The sequence below is a fragment of the Amphibalanus amphitrite genome, unplaced genomic scaffold, assembly GCF_019059575.1.
Source record: "Amphibalanus amphitrite isolate SeventyFive unplaced genomic scaffold, NRLGWU_Aamphi_draft 001359F_arrow, whole genome shotgun sequence".
Taxonomy (NCBI): domain Eukaryota; kingdom Metazoa; phylum Arthropoda; class Thecostraca; order Balanomorpha; family Balanidae; genus Amphibalanus; species Amphibalanus amphitrite.
Window position 1 is genome coordinate 81,914 of NW_024882852.1, and position 17,371 is coordinate 99,284.

General features: G+C 48.5%; 3 protein-coding genes across 6 annotated transcripts in view; 1 reads left to right on the forward strand and 2 right to left on the reverse strand.

The window, feature by feature from the left end:
- Positions 1–2,733, reverse strand: part of LOC122372432 (inactive tyrosine-protein kinase 7-like) — a 52,735-nt gene extending 50,002 nt beyond the window's left edge. Inside the window, exon 1 of the mRNA XM_043349584.1 lies at positions 2,597–2,733. Coding sequence (XP_043205519.1) covers positions 2,597–2,630 — 34 coding nt within the window. The 5' untranslated portion in view covers positions 2,631–2,733. The remainder of the gene's footprint in view (positions 1–2,596) is intronic.
- Positions 2,734–3,857: 1,124 nt separating this feature from the next.
- On the forward strand, positions 3,858–9,103 carry LOC122372424 (DNA excision repair protein ERCC-1-like). 4 transcript variants are annotated; one of them, XM_043349574.1, is made up of 3 exons: positions 3,858–3,888; positions 7,423–7,804; positions 8,102–9,103. In XM_043349574.1, the coding sequence occupies exons 2-3, from the start codon at positions 7,433–7,435 to the stop codon at positions 8,495–8,497; spliced, it is 768 nt and encodes a 255-aa protein (XP_043205509.1). In that variant the 5' UTR covers positions 3,858–3,888; positions 7,423–7,432; the 3' UTR covers positions 8,498–9,103. The 4 variants fall into 4 exon arrangements, with proteins under 4 accessions (XP_043205509.1, XP_043205510.1, XP_043205511.1 ...); XM_043349575.1 differs by lacking the exon at positions 3,858–3,888 and adding an exon at positions 3,896–4,087; XM_043349576.1 differs by lacking the exon at positions 3,858–3,888 and adding an exon at positions 4,007–4,046.
- Positions 9,104–9,143: 40 nt separating this feature from the next.
- Positions 9,144–17,168, reverse strand: LOC122372423 (mitochondrial import receptor subunit TOM70-like). The gene is made up of 11 exons (XM_043349573.1): positions 16,736–17,168; positions 15,551–15,724; positions 14,420–14,627; positions 13,795–13,954; positions 13,123–13,327; positions 12,594–12,728; positions 12,100–12,231; positions 11,714–11,806; positions 11,222–11,318; positions 10,591–10,714; positions 9,144–10,281 (listed from the first exon to the last, which is right to left on the reverse strand). Exons 1-11 carry the CDS (start codon positions 16,961–16,963, stop codon positions 10,119–10,121), a joined length of 1,719 nt encoding a protein of 572 aa, XP_043205508.1. The 5' UTR covers positions 16,964–17,168; the 3' UTR covers positions 9,144–10,118.
- Between the last annotated feature and the right edge of the window lie 203 nt (positions 17,169–17,371).

Consider the following 17,371-nt stretch of genomic DNA (forward strand, 5'->3'; position numbering starts at 1 on the left):
CTGCACGCCGTGTAGTTTCAGTAAGGTCTCAGTAGTCACGCGGCCACCCAAAACCCGCCACCTTCCCCCTTATTGTCCTCGTGCTGTTTGCGGATGACGGGGTCTGCTGAGCTTTGCAAATGTACGGGTTTGACAGCATTATGAGACTATTTTTTTCTTTTGCTGAAGTAAAATGAAGTTCGGACCCTGTAAGTTAAATGAAGCTCTGTGTGCCGCAGTCTCAGACCTACCAAAATCGGTGTGATCATCATTAGATTATAAAATAGACCTCCTTCAAAGAAATCAAAGAATGCGAAGGAAAGCAGCCTCATTATGTGAAAGGAAACCCTTGAAGTGAGTGAGAGCGTCTCACTGTCTCAGCCAAATGATTTGTTTATCAGCGCCTTGATACCAATTCACAGCTTCATTAATCACAATACACCTTCTTGGATGGCGAGTGGAGCGCTATATTAAAAATACGGCGTCACATCCGGGCCCAGAATGGCACGGCCGCGTCAACGCCCCTCGGCAGGCGTCATTAAACAACACTCCGCTGGCAGTTGACCGTCCGACCGACCGACGGACCGACCGGTCGACTGATGGAGCGACCAACCGAATTATCCGACAGGCCGACCAACATTATCAATTGACACCAATTGTAATTAAATATAGTAATTTTGAACGGACCGTCCGGCTGAAAATCATTATTATACCTACATTAAAAATTCAAAAGTGCTCCAGCTGGGTACCGCAGTTCCTTTCTTCTGAATTTAGGTATTGCTGTAGCATCAGCCGGCAATGATTGTGTCGCCCCTGAAATCACGATGCAAGCTGGATGCGTGTGGTGTTTTTCATTTAGAGACATTCCCGTGCATCACAAGATGGTTATTAACCCGCGCCCCACTGGGGGGGGCTATTTATAGCCCCCCCTCCCGTTTTTCTGCAATAACTTCCAAACCGCTTGACGTATCGACGCCAAACTTTCAGTACCTTCGGCTGCATCAATTTGACACCTTGTGTCAAAATTTGAACTTCGTACCTACCATAGGTCGGCCGGAAATGACGTCAGAGTGACGTCATGTTCGGCCGATTTCGACGCAAAACATTGAACCATGGCAATCGCTCCCAAGAGCTCAGTTTTTAAGCTAGAACCAATTTCTTTGCATGAGAGGACTCAGAATCGACTGCGCTATCAAACTCTTATCTCGGATTTTCAACATTTTGAAAATTTTGAAAATTTAACATAATAAAATTCAAAATTTATATTTTTACATTTTTTTCAAAAAGTTTTTGACTTTTCGAAAAAAACGGAATATATGTGATAGAACGCATTATTATGACTAACTCTAGCAAGTTTTAGCTAAATATCTTCACAAATGGTCAAGTTATACGCATTATTGCAAAAAATTAACAATTATTAATTTTTCAAATCAATTTTTCAGCACGAATTTGACATCGTACGCCAATATAAATAGCACCATCGTGTTCCTGAGCTCAAACTGCATCCAATAGACACCTTTTTTGTTGAAAAATTTAACTTGAAAATTTGACCTTTTTTGACCTAAAAGTGACCTGACCTAAGCTAAATTTGACTCAAAATGACCTCGAATGACACAGACGACATCAAATTCGAAATGTTTGGCCTAAATAGACCATAAAACATGTGTCACGTGACCGACGGATGATATAATATTTTCGTGACCTGTGATGACCTGACCTTGACCTGAAAATCAAAGTACAAGTTTGGTACCCTCAGAGTATCTAGAGCATCTGTTCACGAGTGTGTGAACCAAAAATGAGCCTGATCTGACTTGTAAGACGGCGGCCAGAGCCCAAAACGTGACGAAGCCAAAATGCTAATAATTTTCACTTTGACCTGATCTGAGACGTCATCGGTGACCTCGAGGTCAATGAAATTAGGTTTCGCTCGACAGTTTTTCCGGGGCTATCAGACGCCGTTTGAATTTTGACGATCGGCCCAGTAGTTTCGGAGTTAGGAGGGGGGGGGGCTATGAATAGCCCCCCCCCCCCCCAGTAGGGCGTGTTATACGCAGACCCCAGTGGGGCGCGGGTTAAGCAAAAAAGGCATTAGGTATTTGTTGTTATGCTTATATCGAAATCATTCTAAAAACATGTTACCAACACCAACATCCTTTTCCTTGCAATCTCGTTTAATGAACGGATAGAATTTTTACACGCAGGATTTTTTTAGCATTTTAATGACTAATGTCATTGATCCATACCGCCAATATTTACATAATAAATACTTATCACCAAAAAAGGAACTTTTAACAATGTAGGTAGGCATCTAAAGCGATGCAAAACGGTGCCTGGCTCAGGTTTTTTCTTTTCTTTCCAGGAATGGGAAGGGCGAAAATGTAGACGGTGAAGCTATTTGGGACATGTCGCAGCCCGCAGGAGTTATGTCAATCAGAGTTCTGACAAAAAAAAAAAATCCTAAAGTAACTCGTACATGCCATGGATGTATTTCACTCTTTTTCAGCCCATGCTGAAGCTTTTCCCGCGAATCTGGCAACCCATCGTCCTTCAGCAGGCCGCGGCTCAAATCGATGCCCGGTGACCGTCCCTTCCCCCTCCATCAGTGTTGGTCACCTACCCATAAGCGCCACGACGGCCAGCCAGGGAGGCATGTTGACCGCTGTCGGAAGACTGCTCGAGCTAAGACTGGGCGCGTGCCGTCAGACACCAGCAGCCCCGAGCAGCACCCCACACCGCCACTCACGACTCACAACTGCCGGGGCCGCCGACCGCCTCCGACCGACGACCGTAACGCGCATGCGCGGCCTCTCGACAGCCGGCTGGGCTGGACATTGGCGCTCGACGCTCCTCTCGATAGACGCTTGGATTGGATAGACGGCAACCCCTTGCCGTAGGCGGGCCAAGTGCAGTGGCAGTGCAGATTGCTGAATGCTGACCCAAAGATGAGAAGGGTAGTGCACCCATTACCCAATCCCTCTGGCCTGACATTTCTCGAGAAAAGGGTCACACTCACGGGTCATTTGGGTCAGAGTTGGAGTTTGGGTAAAAATCTCAGGAAATGCGTAAAAGTTATTAGTCTCGGGAAAACTAAAAGTTTTCTTGCGATCCACTACTTCGCGAATTTTTCCTGGAAAAGAGAAAAGGGCCGTTCGACCCCCACCCTTGCCCTCTTCAAAGCGATGACTATTGACTAATCTATTCACAATGTACTCTTATCCTACCACACAAATATTACACTTTCCTTAAATTCATGTTTAAAGCTGCGAACAAACTAGAGGTGGCAAAATGTGGACCCGAGGACCCGGTTTAAAGAACCAGTCTGGACCCATATGGGTCCAGACCGGTTCCTGGAAATTTTATGACGGGTCCAACCGGGTCCTACCATAAACATACATCTGGCACACTACACATTATTGCAAAATATGAAGTGAATGAAGTGAATTTTCCTTTGCACACAGTAGCTCATGAGTATTCCCAGAGGGAAATAGGCTGTTTTACATGATGCAACTAATGACACCTGCAAGTAGTTTGCATCAATTGACTTTTGGGGAACGGGTCCAAATGGTTCCGATTCCAACTAAGACCGGGTCCGACTGGTTCCAGAAATGTTCAGCCGGGTCTGGTTCGAGTCTGGTTCCCAAAATTTTCATCTTTTGCCACCTCTAGAACAAACCTTATCAACTGGGAGCGCCAGTCGAGACTAGCGTGTTTCTTCTTTTCGCCAATAGATGTCTCGCTAAGCGGACGCCTGAATGTATGCTGTACCGCCTGACAAAAGAGAGTTTTCCCTGCGTGAAGTTTTTACTTTAATCTGGTAGCGAATAAATATGATACATATAGCACGCAGCTCAGCCGTTCAGTTTTGTTCAAAATTACTAATATATTTGCTGATGATGGCTAATATCCAAGGAGAGTTGTCGTAATTTTGTGTTTTTGTATGTTTCCTTCCGGCATTGGTAGATTCCCTCTGAACAGAGTTTGATGACATAGAATGGCCAAGGCCCTATATCAATATTCTCGGAATAGTCCTCAATCAATCTGTATTGAATCAGCTTTTGTGGAATAAGGTCTATAGGTATTATTTTATAATTTTCCAGTACACTGTGTGGTGAGTGAATGTCACTTGCAAAACACAGTTCACGGTCAAATCCCTCTTTTGCACCCTGGGCTCAAAATTGAATAAAAACCATACCATATTTTCACAAACCTTGTATAAACCTAGAAAATTGTTCATACAATCATTTATACAGCCGGTCCCGTAGCTCAGTTGGTAGAGCGTTGGACTCCGCGTGGTGAGAGTACCCTTTCCCGGTTATGACAGTCCGGGTTCGAAGCGCGACGTGCGCTCGACATTTATGGGCCTCCTGACAAGTGACAGGTATGGTTGCGGTTGGTGGCAGGCCGTAGCCAGGCGAAGTCAGCGAGGGGACCGGCCGTGCGCGGCTTTGTGCGCACGTTAAACTTTGGACTCTAAATTCTGCCATAGAATCGGAATTGCGCGATCGGAGGGTAGAGGGCAGGGTCATCGCAACAAGCTTCGCTTAGCGGTGGCTCTGTCCTTGTGAATCCTTCCCATCAAAAGGTTCGGACTAAATTTATAAAAAAAAAAATATTGCTTTAAAAATCAGGTACCTACAATTCAAGCAGAAACAAAAAAAAACTAATCTTTCTTGACCTAACCTTACCTACTTACTTACCAACCTACAACCTACAACCTACACCTACAACCCACAACCTACCAACCTACAGGCTACAACCTACCAACCTACTAACCTACAACCTACCAACCTACTAACCTACAACCTACCAACCTACTAACCTACAACCTACCAACTTACAACCTAACACCTAACAACTTACAACCTACCAGCTTACACCTGCCAACCTACAACATAGGTACCAACCTTAATTCTACAACCTACCCTACAACCTAACCTACAACCTAAAGGTATACCAAATAACCAAGCCTGACCCAATGAGTGGTTGGTTGTAACTTATAAATTTTTTGTGTAAAAAGTATCATAAGTATTAAGTATTTATGTGTGACCTCTCTTTTCTACCTTAGGAGGATGTGTTCTTTCTTTTCATGATTTTGTTTTGTGAATTTCTTCAGTTTTAAAAGAGTGCAAAAGAGGGAAATGGCTCAGTTCATGGCAGCATCAATTGTCACTCTGCTTAAGCCTCATGTGACATGCTGCTGTGCAAAGGCAAAAACTACTATACCGTAAGGTGGGGCTATTTGAGACAGTGGGGCTATTTGAGACAGTATTTAAAATTGCTATAAAATAAAAACCACTGAAAATTTATGCTTACTTTTTTGCTCAGGCGATTTACTGCTCGATTCCACACCTCCCTGAGCAAAAATATCACACAAAAATCAAACGATCTTCATTTTATAGCGATTTTAAATACTGTCTCAAATAGCCCCACTGTCTCAAATACGAGGGGTGTTCAAAAAGTTCTCGGCCCAACCATGAAGGAGTTGGTATTTCGGCCTGCAACGCGGTGTGTTCAATGATGTGCTATTGGGATGTCCACTTACGTAGCCATTAACCAATCTGCCCTGTGATTGGTTCAGGCTGCCAATTAATCGTAACATAGTTTGCTATTCCCGGTCAGAATGGGCGACGCCTAGAAGAGAACAATGATTTGGTTCATGTATTGCAGAAAAATGCACCAAACGTTATTCACGAAAAGCTAGTGCCAACACATGTTGAGGTTTGTCTTTCTTACTGTAGCGTCAAAAAGTGAGCATCTCTGTTCAATTTTGGTCAACAGATCATTAATGGTCACCCCCGCAGTGGCCAGCCATCAACAGCATTGACTCAAGAAAATATGAAAAATAAGCACTTCTTTGTGAAAAATGACAAATGTTCTGGTCTGAAACAACGCAGCAGAAGCGGAGGTGTCTATCAGGCTCTTCAAAGCCATTCTTCGACAGCGTATTAATATGTTTAAGATCTCTGCAAGATGCATCCCCCGTTTGCTGACACCAGAGGAAAGGGAAACTCGAAAGGAGGCGTAACGCGAAAATTTTGGCCCCTATATCGAAGATCCAAAAGAGTTCATTGAACTACTTGTTACCGTGGAGGGATTGTGGGTGTCACACGTTGACCCTCAGGGCGTGACCGAGTTGCACAAGTGGAAGCACACTGAGTAAAGGCCACCAAATGTGTGCGACGTGTTTAAGTCAGACGGCAAGGTGACAGTGGTTGCATTTTTGGATGATGGCGGGGCTCTGCTCGTCAACTTTCTAAAACAGGGGTGCACAATTAATGATGAATGCTACACCTCCCTTCGATAACAGTAGCGAGCAGCAGATATCAAGGAGAGACCAGGGAAGCTGACTAAAAGTGTGCGCCTGATCCAGGACCACGCACCAGCACACATGAGCAGGGTGACGATCAGCGAAGCAGTGAGCTGTGGCTTCGAGTTGTTGTCACAGACACTTTTTTCTCTGTACCTTGCACCCTCAGGTTGCCACCTCTTCCCCAACATAAGGAAAGTGCTAAGCAGCGGCAACTTCGCTGAGGGCTGTTCACGGGCCCTGTGTGCGGTCGGACCGCACACAGCCTCCAAGCTCCGCCCACTGCGTCCCTACGTCAGCCTTCCGTCACCGCACACAGCGATCGCTGTGGCCGGTCGGGACTGGCCACAGCGGACCGTCCACCGCACGCAGCCGTGACGTCAGAACCGCCTACCCATCCCCTACCCCCACGCCTGCTGGACGCACCGCACACAGCGCACGCAGCAGTGTGCGGTGCCCGTGAACACCCCTCTGACAGCAAGGAGACAAAAGCAGCCGTCTTGGACGTGCCAGATGCGTCCAAAACCCACTTGGCTATGGAGACCCAGGGGCCTCTCGCGAAGCGCTGCGCGAAATATTTTTGCCTTAACGCTGGTTATTTGACTAACTGAACATTTTTTGTCTAATAAGTCGACATCGTATCTCTGCTCCTTAATGGTCGGGCCGAGAACTTTTTGAACGTCCCTCGTAGCCCCACTTTACAGTACATTACACAAGGTCAGACGCTGACCTCACACAGTGGCTTTTGCCTTTGCATGGCAGGATGGGTTCCAAAGTCATTGGTACCTATTTATATCAGGACTGCCTTCATCTGTATAGGACATACCTTGAATTGGAACATATCAAGTTTTGACCTGAGTGTTGACTGTTGACAGGTTGATATTTTATATTGATTAAGCTATGTTGACTCCATCAAAAAGATGTGTATGATGCTAGTAACTAATAGTTCAGGTTTAGTGGAAGGTGCCTGATGACTGGTGCACAAAGAAGCAGTACCTATCACATTAGACTCTGATTCAGAGGGCAATCTGATGTATGGACAGACTATCTGGCCTTACTTTGGAAAACCCAGGCCAGTTGTATCACCAGATTTTACCTTCTGAGACTATAATAATTTAACAAACATCTGTGCACAGGATATCGGACATGGCGAGCTCTGAGTTTGGACAGGCCTTTGAGGGCCTGAAGAGCTCAGAATTTTACGAGCCGCCTCCCACGGGTCCACCGGCGGGGACCGCGGGGTCCGGTACTGGGAGCGGTACTGGTACCGGTACCGCCCGCTCGATCGGCTCCGGGTACAGCATCCTGGTGAACCACCGGCAGCGCGGCAACCCCGTGCTGAAGGCCATCTGCAGCGTGCCCTGGGAGTTCAGCGACATCCAGCCCGACTATGTGCTCGGCGCCAAGACGTGCGCCCTCTTCCTGAGCCTGCGTTACCACCAGCTGAACCCCGGATACGCGGCTGAGCGCGTCCAGGCACTGGGCTCGGCGTTCGAGCTGCGCGTCCTGCTCGTACAGGTTAGACGGGCGAGTGTGGGATTGTGGTCCGAAAGGCGAGCACTGGTGTGTTCGAACGCATGAAATAATGTATTGAATTCGATCGATATTCGATCGCATGAAATAGACATTTGATGAATGAAATTTGGATGTCGCGATTTGTAAGGCTGTCCTGGCTTTGCTCGACGTTGTCTTCATGGCCAAGTTCGTCAGAAAATGGGCCTTACCACACGTTACCGCACCGCAGGCTAACACTGTCATATCCATACCCATGCCATGGTGCCTCCTAAAGTTGACGGTGTCACTAATGCTCCTCAGGTGGACGTCCGAGAGCCGCACCACGCGCTCAAGGAGCTCACCCGGCTGTGTCTGCGCTGTGACATGACACTAATGCTCGCCTGGAGCGCCGACGAGGCCGGCCGCATCCTGGACACCTACAAGGCGTACGAGCACAAGTCTGCCGAGCTGATCCGCGAGCCGCAGTCGGGCGGAGCGCTGGCGCAGGTCACTGACGCGCTCACCTCAGTGCGTTCGGTGAACCGCAGTGACGCCGCCGCGCTGCTCAACGCCTTTGGCTCGCTGGCGCACGTGATACGGGCCACAGAGGAGGAGCTGGCTCTCTGTCCGGGTATTGGACCCAGCAAGGCCAAACGGCTCTACGAGGTGCTTCACATGCCCGTCAGACGGACCGGCAGTCCCACAAAACGAAAGTGAGCCAAAGATGGCGGCAGGGACCGTGGAAGTGGTGAGGGGCGGGGAATGGGGAGGACGCTGGGGTTGACCGGACGCCCGGCGAATCGATTATTTTTGTAGATCGATAGCTCAGTGACTCGCAGTTCTCTAACCCGTGATGGCTGAGGTCCATGCCTGAGCTGCGGCTCCCAGAGTCCGGTAGGTGGCGTTCCTTGCCCCTTCTCCTTTTCGGACTAGGAAGATATTCTCTGGCCTGCTGGTTGATATTATCTCCGGCTGCTCCATGAGGCAATCCCCACGCGAACTGGCAGGATTATGCCCTACCTCTGGGGCGACTGTAACGAACATCTGCCGTCGTTCTCGCGCAGTACCTGATCTTTTTGTAACGTTTGTTATTCATCAACTGCCCCATGCCAGTTGTCGCGTCATGTTAGTGTAAATGAACGAGCGTTTTCGTGTAACTGCGAGTGTGAAGTGGTCAGTAGCACAGTACCCGTCTACTGCCAACGCTCCTTCAATTTTAGCGCTTTTGTAATGTGTCCACCTCGGCCTGTCTGTCGTATAATGTGTTATTAGCCCATGTAAAATCATATTTCTCGTCGAATCGTACATAAACTTTTGCACATAGTTTGCTTTTCCCCGTCTCGGCGAAGTACATACAACATGGTTATGGAATCATCGATATATTGTCTACGGAAACCGGGCCTGGGCGACCCCATGGAAAACGGACAACTAATGCCACAGCTTGGATTATATCGAAGTCCACCGTTGGTCGGGCGCAAAGACCGCGATCACAGCAGAAATTGCAACGTGTCGGCTGGCAGGCGAACAAACAGCACCATCTCAGTCGCGCTATGATGGATATAACAAGCCACATCCACACCCGCTGGACCTGTACAGCAGACGATCGTACCTGAACGCACAGCTGAACCAATCACACATCACGCATACGCACAACGCGACTGAGCCCCGCATCCAATGGGGATTCCCTGCTGTCGCAATGAAGTCACGAGGCTGGAGCCAGTGACTGACCGGATCCTGATTCCCGAGACATACTGCACCAACATGGCACGCGAGCCCGTATCGTTCAAAGCAAGAATAGCAGCGGCATATCACAATCACTGGGGAATACAAGTTTTCGTGGCAAGTTTAGTTTTACTTTGGACCCGGCAAGAACCTTTAGGTGATAAAATCACAAGAGCAATACGATAAAATCGTACGAGAATTTCATCCAAAACTAAAAATTAAGCGTCCCTCTTCTGCTTCTTGGTTTTAGACCATACCGACCAACAGTTTCCGCCCACGTAACCAGTAAGGGGCATCAGAAATGACCAGCACCAAATACAAAGCTATAAAAAACGAACCGATTACCGACCGCCATAAGCGGAAGCTCTACATTGCATGACGCTGCATTGTTTACCTTTCCCTCCACATACTCCTCTGAGTAATCCTGATGTAACCGCTCCCCTCCAACCAATGTCTCCTTCCCAGCAGAGCAGCACCGCACTGTCAGGTGACTGTCCGGTCACGGGCCGCGGCGGCTGCCCGCTGTGCCCGGTCCTGCGGGCTGCCCGGTACAGCACAGTCCGGGCCGGAGGGTCCTTGATTCGACCCCCCGCCGGGAGTCGGTCGCTCGGCGCCCCTACAGTCCGGGCGGCGTGGGCACGCTGATACCGAGCTGCTGGGCCACCTCGGCCTGTGCCTGGGCGGCGTCCCGCAGCGAGAACAGGTGAGACAACTCGGCCTCCGTCTTGGCGAACGGAATGGCCTTGTCGAACAGCTCCATGGCCCGCCTCAGGTTACCGCTGCAATAAGACAGCGGCGTCAGCTACTGCACAGATAGATGAACGGTTAACGTAGTAGCCTCACAGTAACACAGTAAGGCTCCCAGTGTTGAGTTAAAATAATTAAATGAGTAAATGGGTAGTAACTAGTAAGCACCAAAACACCCATCCACATATTTTGCTGATATTCATGATTCTGAATTTTTCCTTTGGGTACACATGTCGAAAGCCAGTCTGGGACGTTGCACGTTAGCCCTCACGATACACGCGGCTGTCAGCTGTCCTAGCCGATACAGACCGCGAACTTAGCGCCATCGTAGCTGCACTGACCGTTGTACTTCGATGGTGCCGAGCGTCTCGTAGGCGAACTCGCCCTTGTCATCGAGCTCCAGGGAGCGAGAGATGAGCTTGGTGGCCTCGGTAACGTCTCCCTTCCACTGCAGCTGCAGCAGGCCTGGCAAGGAGCCGGACGTACGAGTCAGGCATAGCGGGGCGGGCAGCTGCAGAGCTGTGACAGCGAACAAATACAAAGAAAACGCGACTAAGAGACCGAAGGAACTTCAGTAATAGGCGCAAGCAGAAGTCAGTATGGAGTGTCATCCATTTGCCATTACGGCATTCGTAGATACTATCCAGTCCTGGACATGCCTTCACACATTATAAGGCAGACAGCAGGCAAGCACACTAAACACTTCATAGTTATTAGTTACCTAAGGGGTTTTTGGGCGCCCGGACTACAGCTGTGGTCATCGGCGTATTAGTTACCTAAGTTAAGTAGCTTTGAAAGGGAAAGCACAGGGTGTCAGGAAAACAATGATGATTTGCGATAAGAAATGCCATTCGAGAAATGTTTTGTGATGGGGTATGCTTTTAAAAATGTGGGTGGCGCTACAGATAGGCCACCAGGTCGCCGAGCACCTCTGACGACAAGCACAGCTCACCAGCGTGCACGAAGACTCACCTCTGTGTACGTAGACGGTGGCCCTGTCCGGGTCCACCTGGATGGCCTGTTTGAACAGTTCGTCGGCCTCTTGGAACTTCTCCTGGTCGGCCATTACCTGCGGCACAGACACGACGGAACGCTGTCACCGCTGACCGGCACAGATACAGCAGGATACAATCACCTCTGACCGAATTGTACAGAGGCAGTTCTTACGTGAATAAATGACCAAATACCGATCGATCCCGCTGACAATCGACAGGTATGAGCCGAGATATAAGGCATAAAGACAAGCATTTCGGTTACCTATGTGACATGGGTCGATTTCATAATACAAAGTGTGTAAATATGCCAACTTTTAGAACACAAATCTGACGTAGAAAATTACAACCCGGTTTGCCAGTCATCATTTTTTGGACCTGCAATCAACAGCGGACGCCGTCCAGAAAACAAAGACCAGCCCGGCCTATCACCTGACTCGTTTGGCAGTGTTCGCATCCCGCCCTCTCTTACCTGGGCGTACAGAACGTAACACTCCGAGCAGTTGGGGAAGCGAGATATCAGAGACTTGAACTCTTCGTTCACTTTGGCAATTTTGGCACGATTCTGAAACACAAAATCAGAGTTAATTGGAGGTAACCAATACCAGTCATATATGAGGCTCATTCTACCCAACGCATGGAGGACTTTAGAATCATACAAGATGTTAGAAACAGTTTGCCTTACAAATCACATGATAAAGCATCATTTACCAGTCAGACAGCAACTAGCAAAATGTTGTTACCCCAACCTTACCTTTTCCTCCAAACTCCAAACCACTCTGCCCTTTTACAGAACCGTCACCGACCGACCCCTAACCACTAACCAGTCGCTCCCCGTCACCGTGTCACGACTCCTACCTCGGTGGCACAGGCGTGTCGGTAGTCGGTGTACGTCTTCTGCACGCAAGCGATCGGGAAGTCCGGCTTCAGCTTCACGGCCGTCTCGAAGTCTGCCATGGCCTGGTCCGTCATCTCCATCAGCAGGTTGATCTGTTGAAAGAGAAACGTGGACAGACCGTGACGATGAGGCATGTGATCAAGTGAGCAGCAACACTAAGGCACAACCTCTAGGTCTAGAACCATACCAAAACGTTTTATATTCAACGTCACTTTTCCGGCTTCAAACACTCTGCGCTTTTGCCATTTTCTCAAGAAAACCGATAAATAGCCCACTCAGAGGCCAGATAAAACTGATGCTGTTAGCTCAATGTCAGGGCACCCTAAAAAAACGCTTAAAATCCTACAGGGTTGTCTCTAAGCAGGTCCATTGTAGTGATGGTGATCTCAGGGGCTCAGGGCCCGTGATGGAAGCGAATTTAGAATGAACATTGCTATGAGGTCCATTCACAAACCTGTCCGCGGTGATGATAGATGTCCGAGTTCTTCTCGTCGATGTCGATGGCCTTCTTGAAGTCGGCCACGCTGGCCTCGGGGGCGTCCAGCTGGAGGTGGATCGAGCCCCGCTTGATGAGCGCGTTCACACGGAGCTGCAGGCATAGGGGCACAACAGTCAGTACGCAAGTCAAAGGGTTACATAGTCACTGGAGTAGCCAAATGAGCATTTAAGTCAGTTGACCAGCCACACGACACAACAGTCACCTAGCAAGGCACAGACTTCAACAGTCACTGGAGTATACAAAGCCCAAAGCAGCACACTGAGCACAAAGGAGTCACTGGAGTAGTCTTAATGGGACAAAGCAGCTACTTAGTTGACAAGATCAGTTTTGACCCTCGCACGTCATGCACCGCGATCGGCTTGGAACGCTTGCAACAGAATAAGTAGGGGGAGCCGGGAAAGGTGATTACGGCAAAACAATAAACATTGGCCGCCAACGTCACAGGGCAAAAATTTATCCGGTTCGAGCCCCGATCCATGCCCACCTTGGACGATGAGGCGTTGTCCTCGATGACGACCGTGTAGTCGTCTCGGGCGGCCCGGTTCTGGCCGGTCAGCTGGTGCAGAGTGCCGCGCAGCAGAGTGGCCTCCAGGCGGCGTGGGCCGGCAGACTCGATCTCCTCAGAGCAGGCCGGCACCACATCCTCGTAGCTGCTCGTCTGGATGGCCCGGCACGCGCGCGCCCAGCCCCTGCGGATGAACAGCGTCAGTAGGCGGGGTGGACGGGTGCAGAACAAGACACGTCTGTGACCTGTTTGGCTCAGTGCTGATTTGAGGTCAAACACGCAGAAGCTCCACAGTCCCTAGGAGTGTGGCTAAATAGAAAATAAGATCACTTTTACATCAGCAGTGACGCAAAGAGTCCCAATAGTGATTAGTGGTCACGGCAAAACTATCGACCTAGCATCAATAGCCAGACCGCATGTGCATTGTGCAGCCTTAGCAGTTGCAAGTTGCAACACACATGAGCCAATGCTGTCAAAAGGCAGATTTCGCACCTTTAGCACAATCCTAAAATTTAGCAATGGTTTGCGGTTGTTTTGAAAAAGCGCCTTCTCGAGTACACCAAGGGTGACAAGAATATTTCCCCTCTAGTAACCAAACAATGGCTCAATGTCAGTCCGCAGGCCGCACCATCCCCCCCCCCCCCCACTGACCTGAGGTCGGCGTCGTCGGCGGTCGGAGCGCTGGTGTCCTCCTTCCTCCAGCAGTCGGACAGTGGATCCTCGGCGAATGACGAGAGGAACGTCTGCACAAAGTGTTTGGACGGCATCACCGGCTGACGGTTCTGCAGCGCCTCCTTGGCGTGCCTCTTACCTGGAGAGATGAGCGAACACATGCTAGTACATAACTCCCACTATGAACGTTTGGAACGCCAGGGACAGCTCAAGCGATATACGAATTACGACGAAGTGCTGACTGCTGAAGAGATATTTGAAGAAAAAAATCCAACATGTGTAAAAGGACGTAAATGCAGACTACTTTTGAATTAAATCGTGTGTTCTTATCTCAAACAATTATCAGACAACCACTTAACTATTGCTTTGATTGGACCACAGCATGTAACGACTACCACAAAAATTGAAGCATCCATGCAATAAACGGTAGGTAAACACCAAAAATCGTATTCTACCAAAGCAATGACTAATAGTCTACCAAAGAAGACTATACCCAACTCAGACCAATGCGGCTGGCATCCATCGGATGCTCATGCCTCTGATATCAGCCCCCCTATCTCTGACTCGTCCCCAGCGTCTCCCAGCCGCACCGTCGGCCACCTACCGAGCTCCTTGAGCACGCGGTCGGCCATCATCAGGGTGGCCTGGTTCTGGAAGCCCTCCAGGATACAGACGGCCGTCACATCCCGCAGCGCCTGTGACAGCTCGCCCAGCGCCTCGCACGCCTTGGCGCGACGGTGCAGCGCCTTGGCGTAGCGCGGCGCCAGCTGCAGCGCGCGGTCACAGTCGTGGCGGGACGCCGCGTGGTTACCCTGGTGTGAGGGAGGGGGACATGGTCAGTCGTGGCGGGAAGCTGCGTGGTTACCCTGGTGTGAGGGAGGGGGACATTGTCAGTCGTGGCGGGACGCCGCGTGGTTACCCTGGTGTGGGGGAGGGGGACATGGTCAGTCGTGGCGGGACGCCGCGTGGTTACCCTGGTGTGGGGGAGGGGGACATGGTCAGTCGTGGCGGGACGCCGCGTGGTTACCCTGGTGTGGGGGAGGGGACATGGTCAGTCGTGGCGGGACGCCGCGTGGTTACCCTGGTGTGAGGGAGGGGGACATGGTCACTAAACATGGGTCAGTCGTGACGGGAAACTGCGCGGTTACCCTGGAGACGCGGGGGGACTGTCACCACAGCAGTACCTCGAAGAATGCCACACAGTGCACACTGCACAGGTACAGAATGGTGCAAAAATATGAAAGAACTTTCCTAGTTTTGATCAACAAATGAGTCAAATGTGAGCACTGAGCACACATGCTTGAACTTTACATGCTAAAGCAGCTCTAAGAAGGCTAGTGTCCTCCTGGCCTGGCAAAAACACATACCCCAATCTGGAACCAGTCTGAAAACAAAGTGTGATGAATTTCTGATAAATGGATTCATGCATGCAGAGATGGGCAAATGAACAAATGAAGTGTAAGCATGACATCAAAGGTTTTGCATCTTTCAAGATTTTCCTTTTAAGCGCCAACAAACACGTTGGTATTATAACACATAGAGCTACAAAAATCCTACACATAAATGTGAATCCCATTTAATAATGATTGCATGCACTCAGTGTGTGTGTGTGTCAAGTGTGCACACCCACTGTGTGCACACCCACAAGTGCCACACCCACTGTGTGTGGCAAGTGGGTGTTTACCCACTTGCCATGCAACCAGTCAGGAACTGGAAAATGCCAGTCACCACTTACCAGCTGTTCATGGGCAGCAGCGCGGTTCTGGTGGAAGGTAGACAGGTCCTGGGCCTGGTCTGGTGGACACAGCTCAATAGCTGAGTCATAGCATTTGATTGCCTCATTGTATTTCTGCGCCTTGAAGTACTTGTTTCCCTTATTCTTTGATGCACGAGCTTTGTCAAGTGGTGTCTGCAAAATAATAAATGAAGGTACAATTGCAAGGATAACAAATCAAATATCTACAACAAATATCAATGTTGATGTTTATTAAGCAGAGGAGCAAAACATTGATGGTCAAAGCCTTATGCAATTTTCTAAAAATAAGCATGAAAAAATATTGACATCAAAAAGCTGTTGACTGTTTTGAGCTTTTCTCTAATTATGGCTCCTTTTCTTGAACTGGATTATCTACACACTATACACAGTGAGCTGTTCCTGGCATTCACAATAAAAAAGTATCAAATAATCAAATAATCAAAATAGGAACATAAAGTGAATTTAGCTTTGCATTATCATTTTGCATTACCTATCATTTACCTTTGCAATATTTGTAAAATGTTGAGAAGTAAAAATGAAAATAAGAATTACAAACAGTTTGTCTTTTACATTGCTCCATATCCAGATAAGGCATACACTTACTAGCATAACTCATAGAATCCTTTAGTCATATTGATCCTAACAATTTATAAATGGCAAATATATTATGATGCATCTTCTGAGTTCTGATGTTAGGTAATGGCGATAATGCACTTTTGATATAATTGGATTATATCTCTTTTCTGCTAGCAGATACATTTATCATAAACTACACAACTTCTTGGCAGCTTTTTTAGCACTTTTTCTTAACAAGTAAGGATCATAATTGCAAATTATACTGCCTTTGTATCACCACATTTAAAAGCATAATATATCACACATTTGAAAAACATTTGAAAGTGTTTAACTTTCAGATCAAAGATAGCATTAGCATGGTAAAGATGATACAAAATGATTGATTTATAATAGGTAATGCAATATGAAAGGAATTGACTACTAACTACTAATTGTCCACTCGTGTCTCGCATGTTGCGATACCAACATTTCTAACTATTATGAAATAAAGTTATAAACAATTTCTGAGCTCAGACTAAGGATTTCAAAATTACAATACATCAAACCAACAGAATGATCATTAGAATTTCATAAACACGTGTATTTTACCTCTGGGACTGGATCTGGCGGTGTTGCGGCATTAGCGGCGCTTTCACTGGATGCCGTTTTCTCCACTAGATCTTTCTTTTCAGAGGATTTTTTGCCTTTATCCTCGGTCTTGGATGACTTATACAAATAATAACCAACTCCAAGTACCACTGGCGTTCCTACTGCTAGCGCAATTTGCCATTTCGGTATCGCACCAGACTCAGACACTGCTCCACTGGACGCCGCCATGTTTGAAGAGAATTTGCTACCAAATTTCCCCCATCATTTTCGTTCCGCTTTCACAACATGCAAGCTTTTATTCACAGTACCGCGCGGACTGGGACAGAGGACCAGAAAGATGTTGTCACGGTAGGTATAACTGATAATCGGCATGAAGCGGAGGGAGTACGCAAGCCAGAAGTGGTTAACCCGCGCCGGGCCGGTGCTCTGAGATTCCGCGCCGGGCCGGGGGGGGGGGGGTGTCTGAACACCCCCCCCCCCTTCTAACTCGGCTCCTGGGCCACGTAGCGACACGCGGTAAGCGGCAATCGAAAGAACGTCCAAAATAAGGACGAAAACACTTCGGTCATTTTTTGGGTCAGGTCAAAGGTCAGGTCCCCGACCCCAGAGGTCACCAAAGGTCAAATGTTCACTATT

Bases quoted from the DNA above. Each gene is read 5' to 3' on its own strand.
- LOC122372424 (XM_043349574.1), top strand. From the start codon at position 7,433: ATGGCGAGCTCTGAGTTTGGACAGGCCTTTGAGGGCCTGAAGAGCTCA. The intron at 7,805-8,101 runs GTTAGACGGGCG...AATGCTCCTCAG, and splicing joins TGCGCGTCCTGCTCGTACAG to GTGGACGTCCGAGAGCCGCA.
- LOC122372423 (XM_043349573.1), bottom strand. From the start codon at position 16,963: ATGGCGGCGTCCAGTGGAGCAGTGTCTGAGTCTGGTGCGATACCGAAA. The intron at 14,628-15,550 runs GTAAGTGGTGAC...CCCTCACACCAG, and splicing joins CTGCTGCCCATGAACAGCTG to GGTAACCACGCGGCGTCCCG. The intron at 10,715-11,221 runs GTGAGTCTTCGT...GCTCCTTGCCAG, and splicing joins CACCGTCTACGTACACAGAG to GCCTGCTGCAGCTGCAGTGG.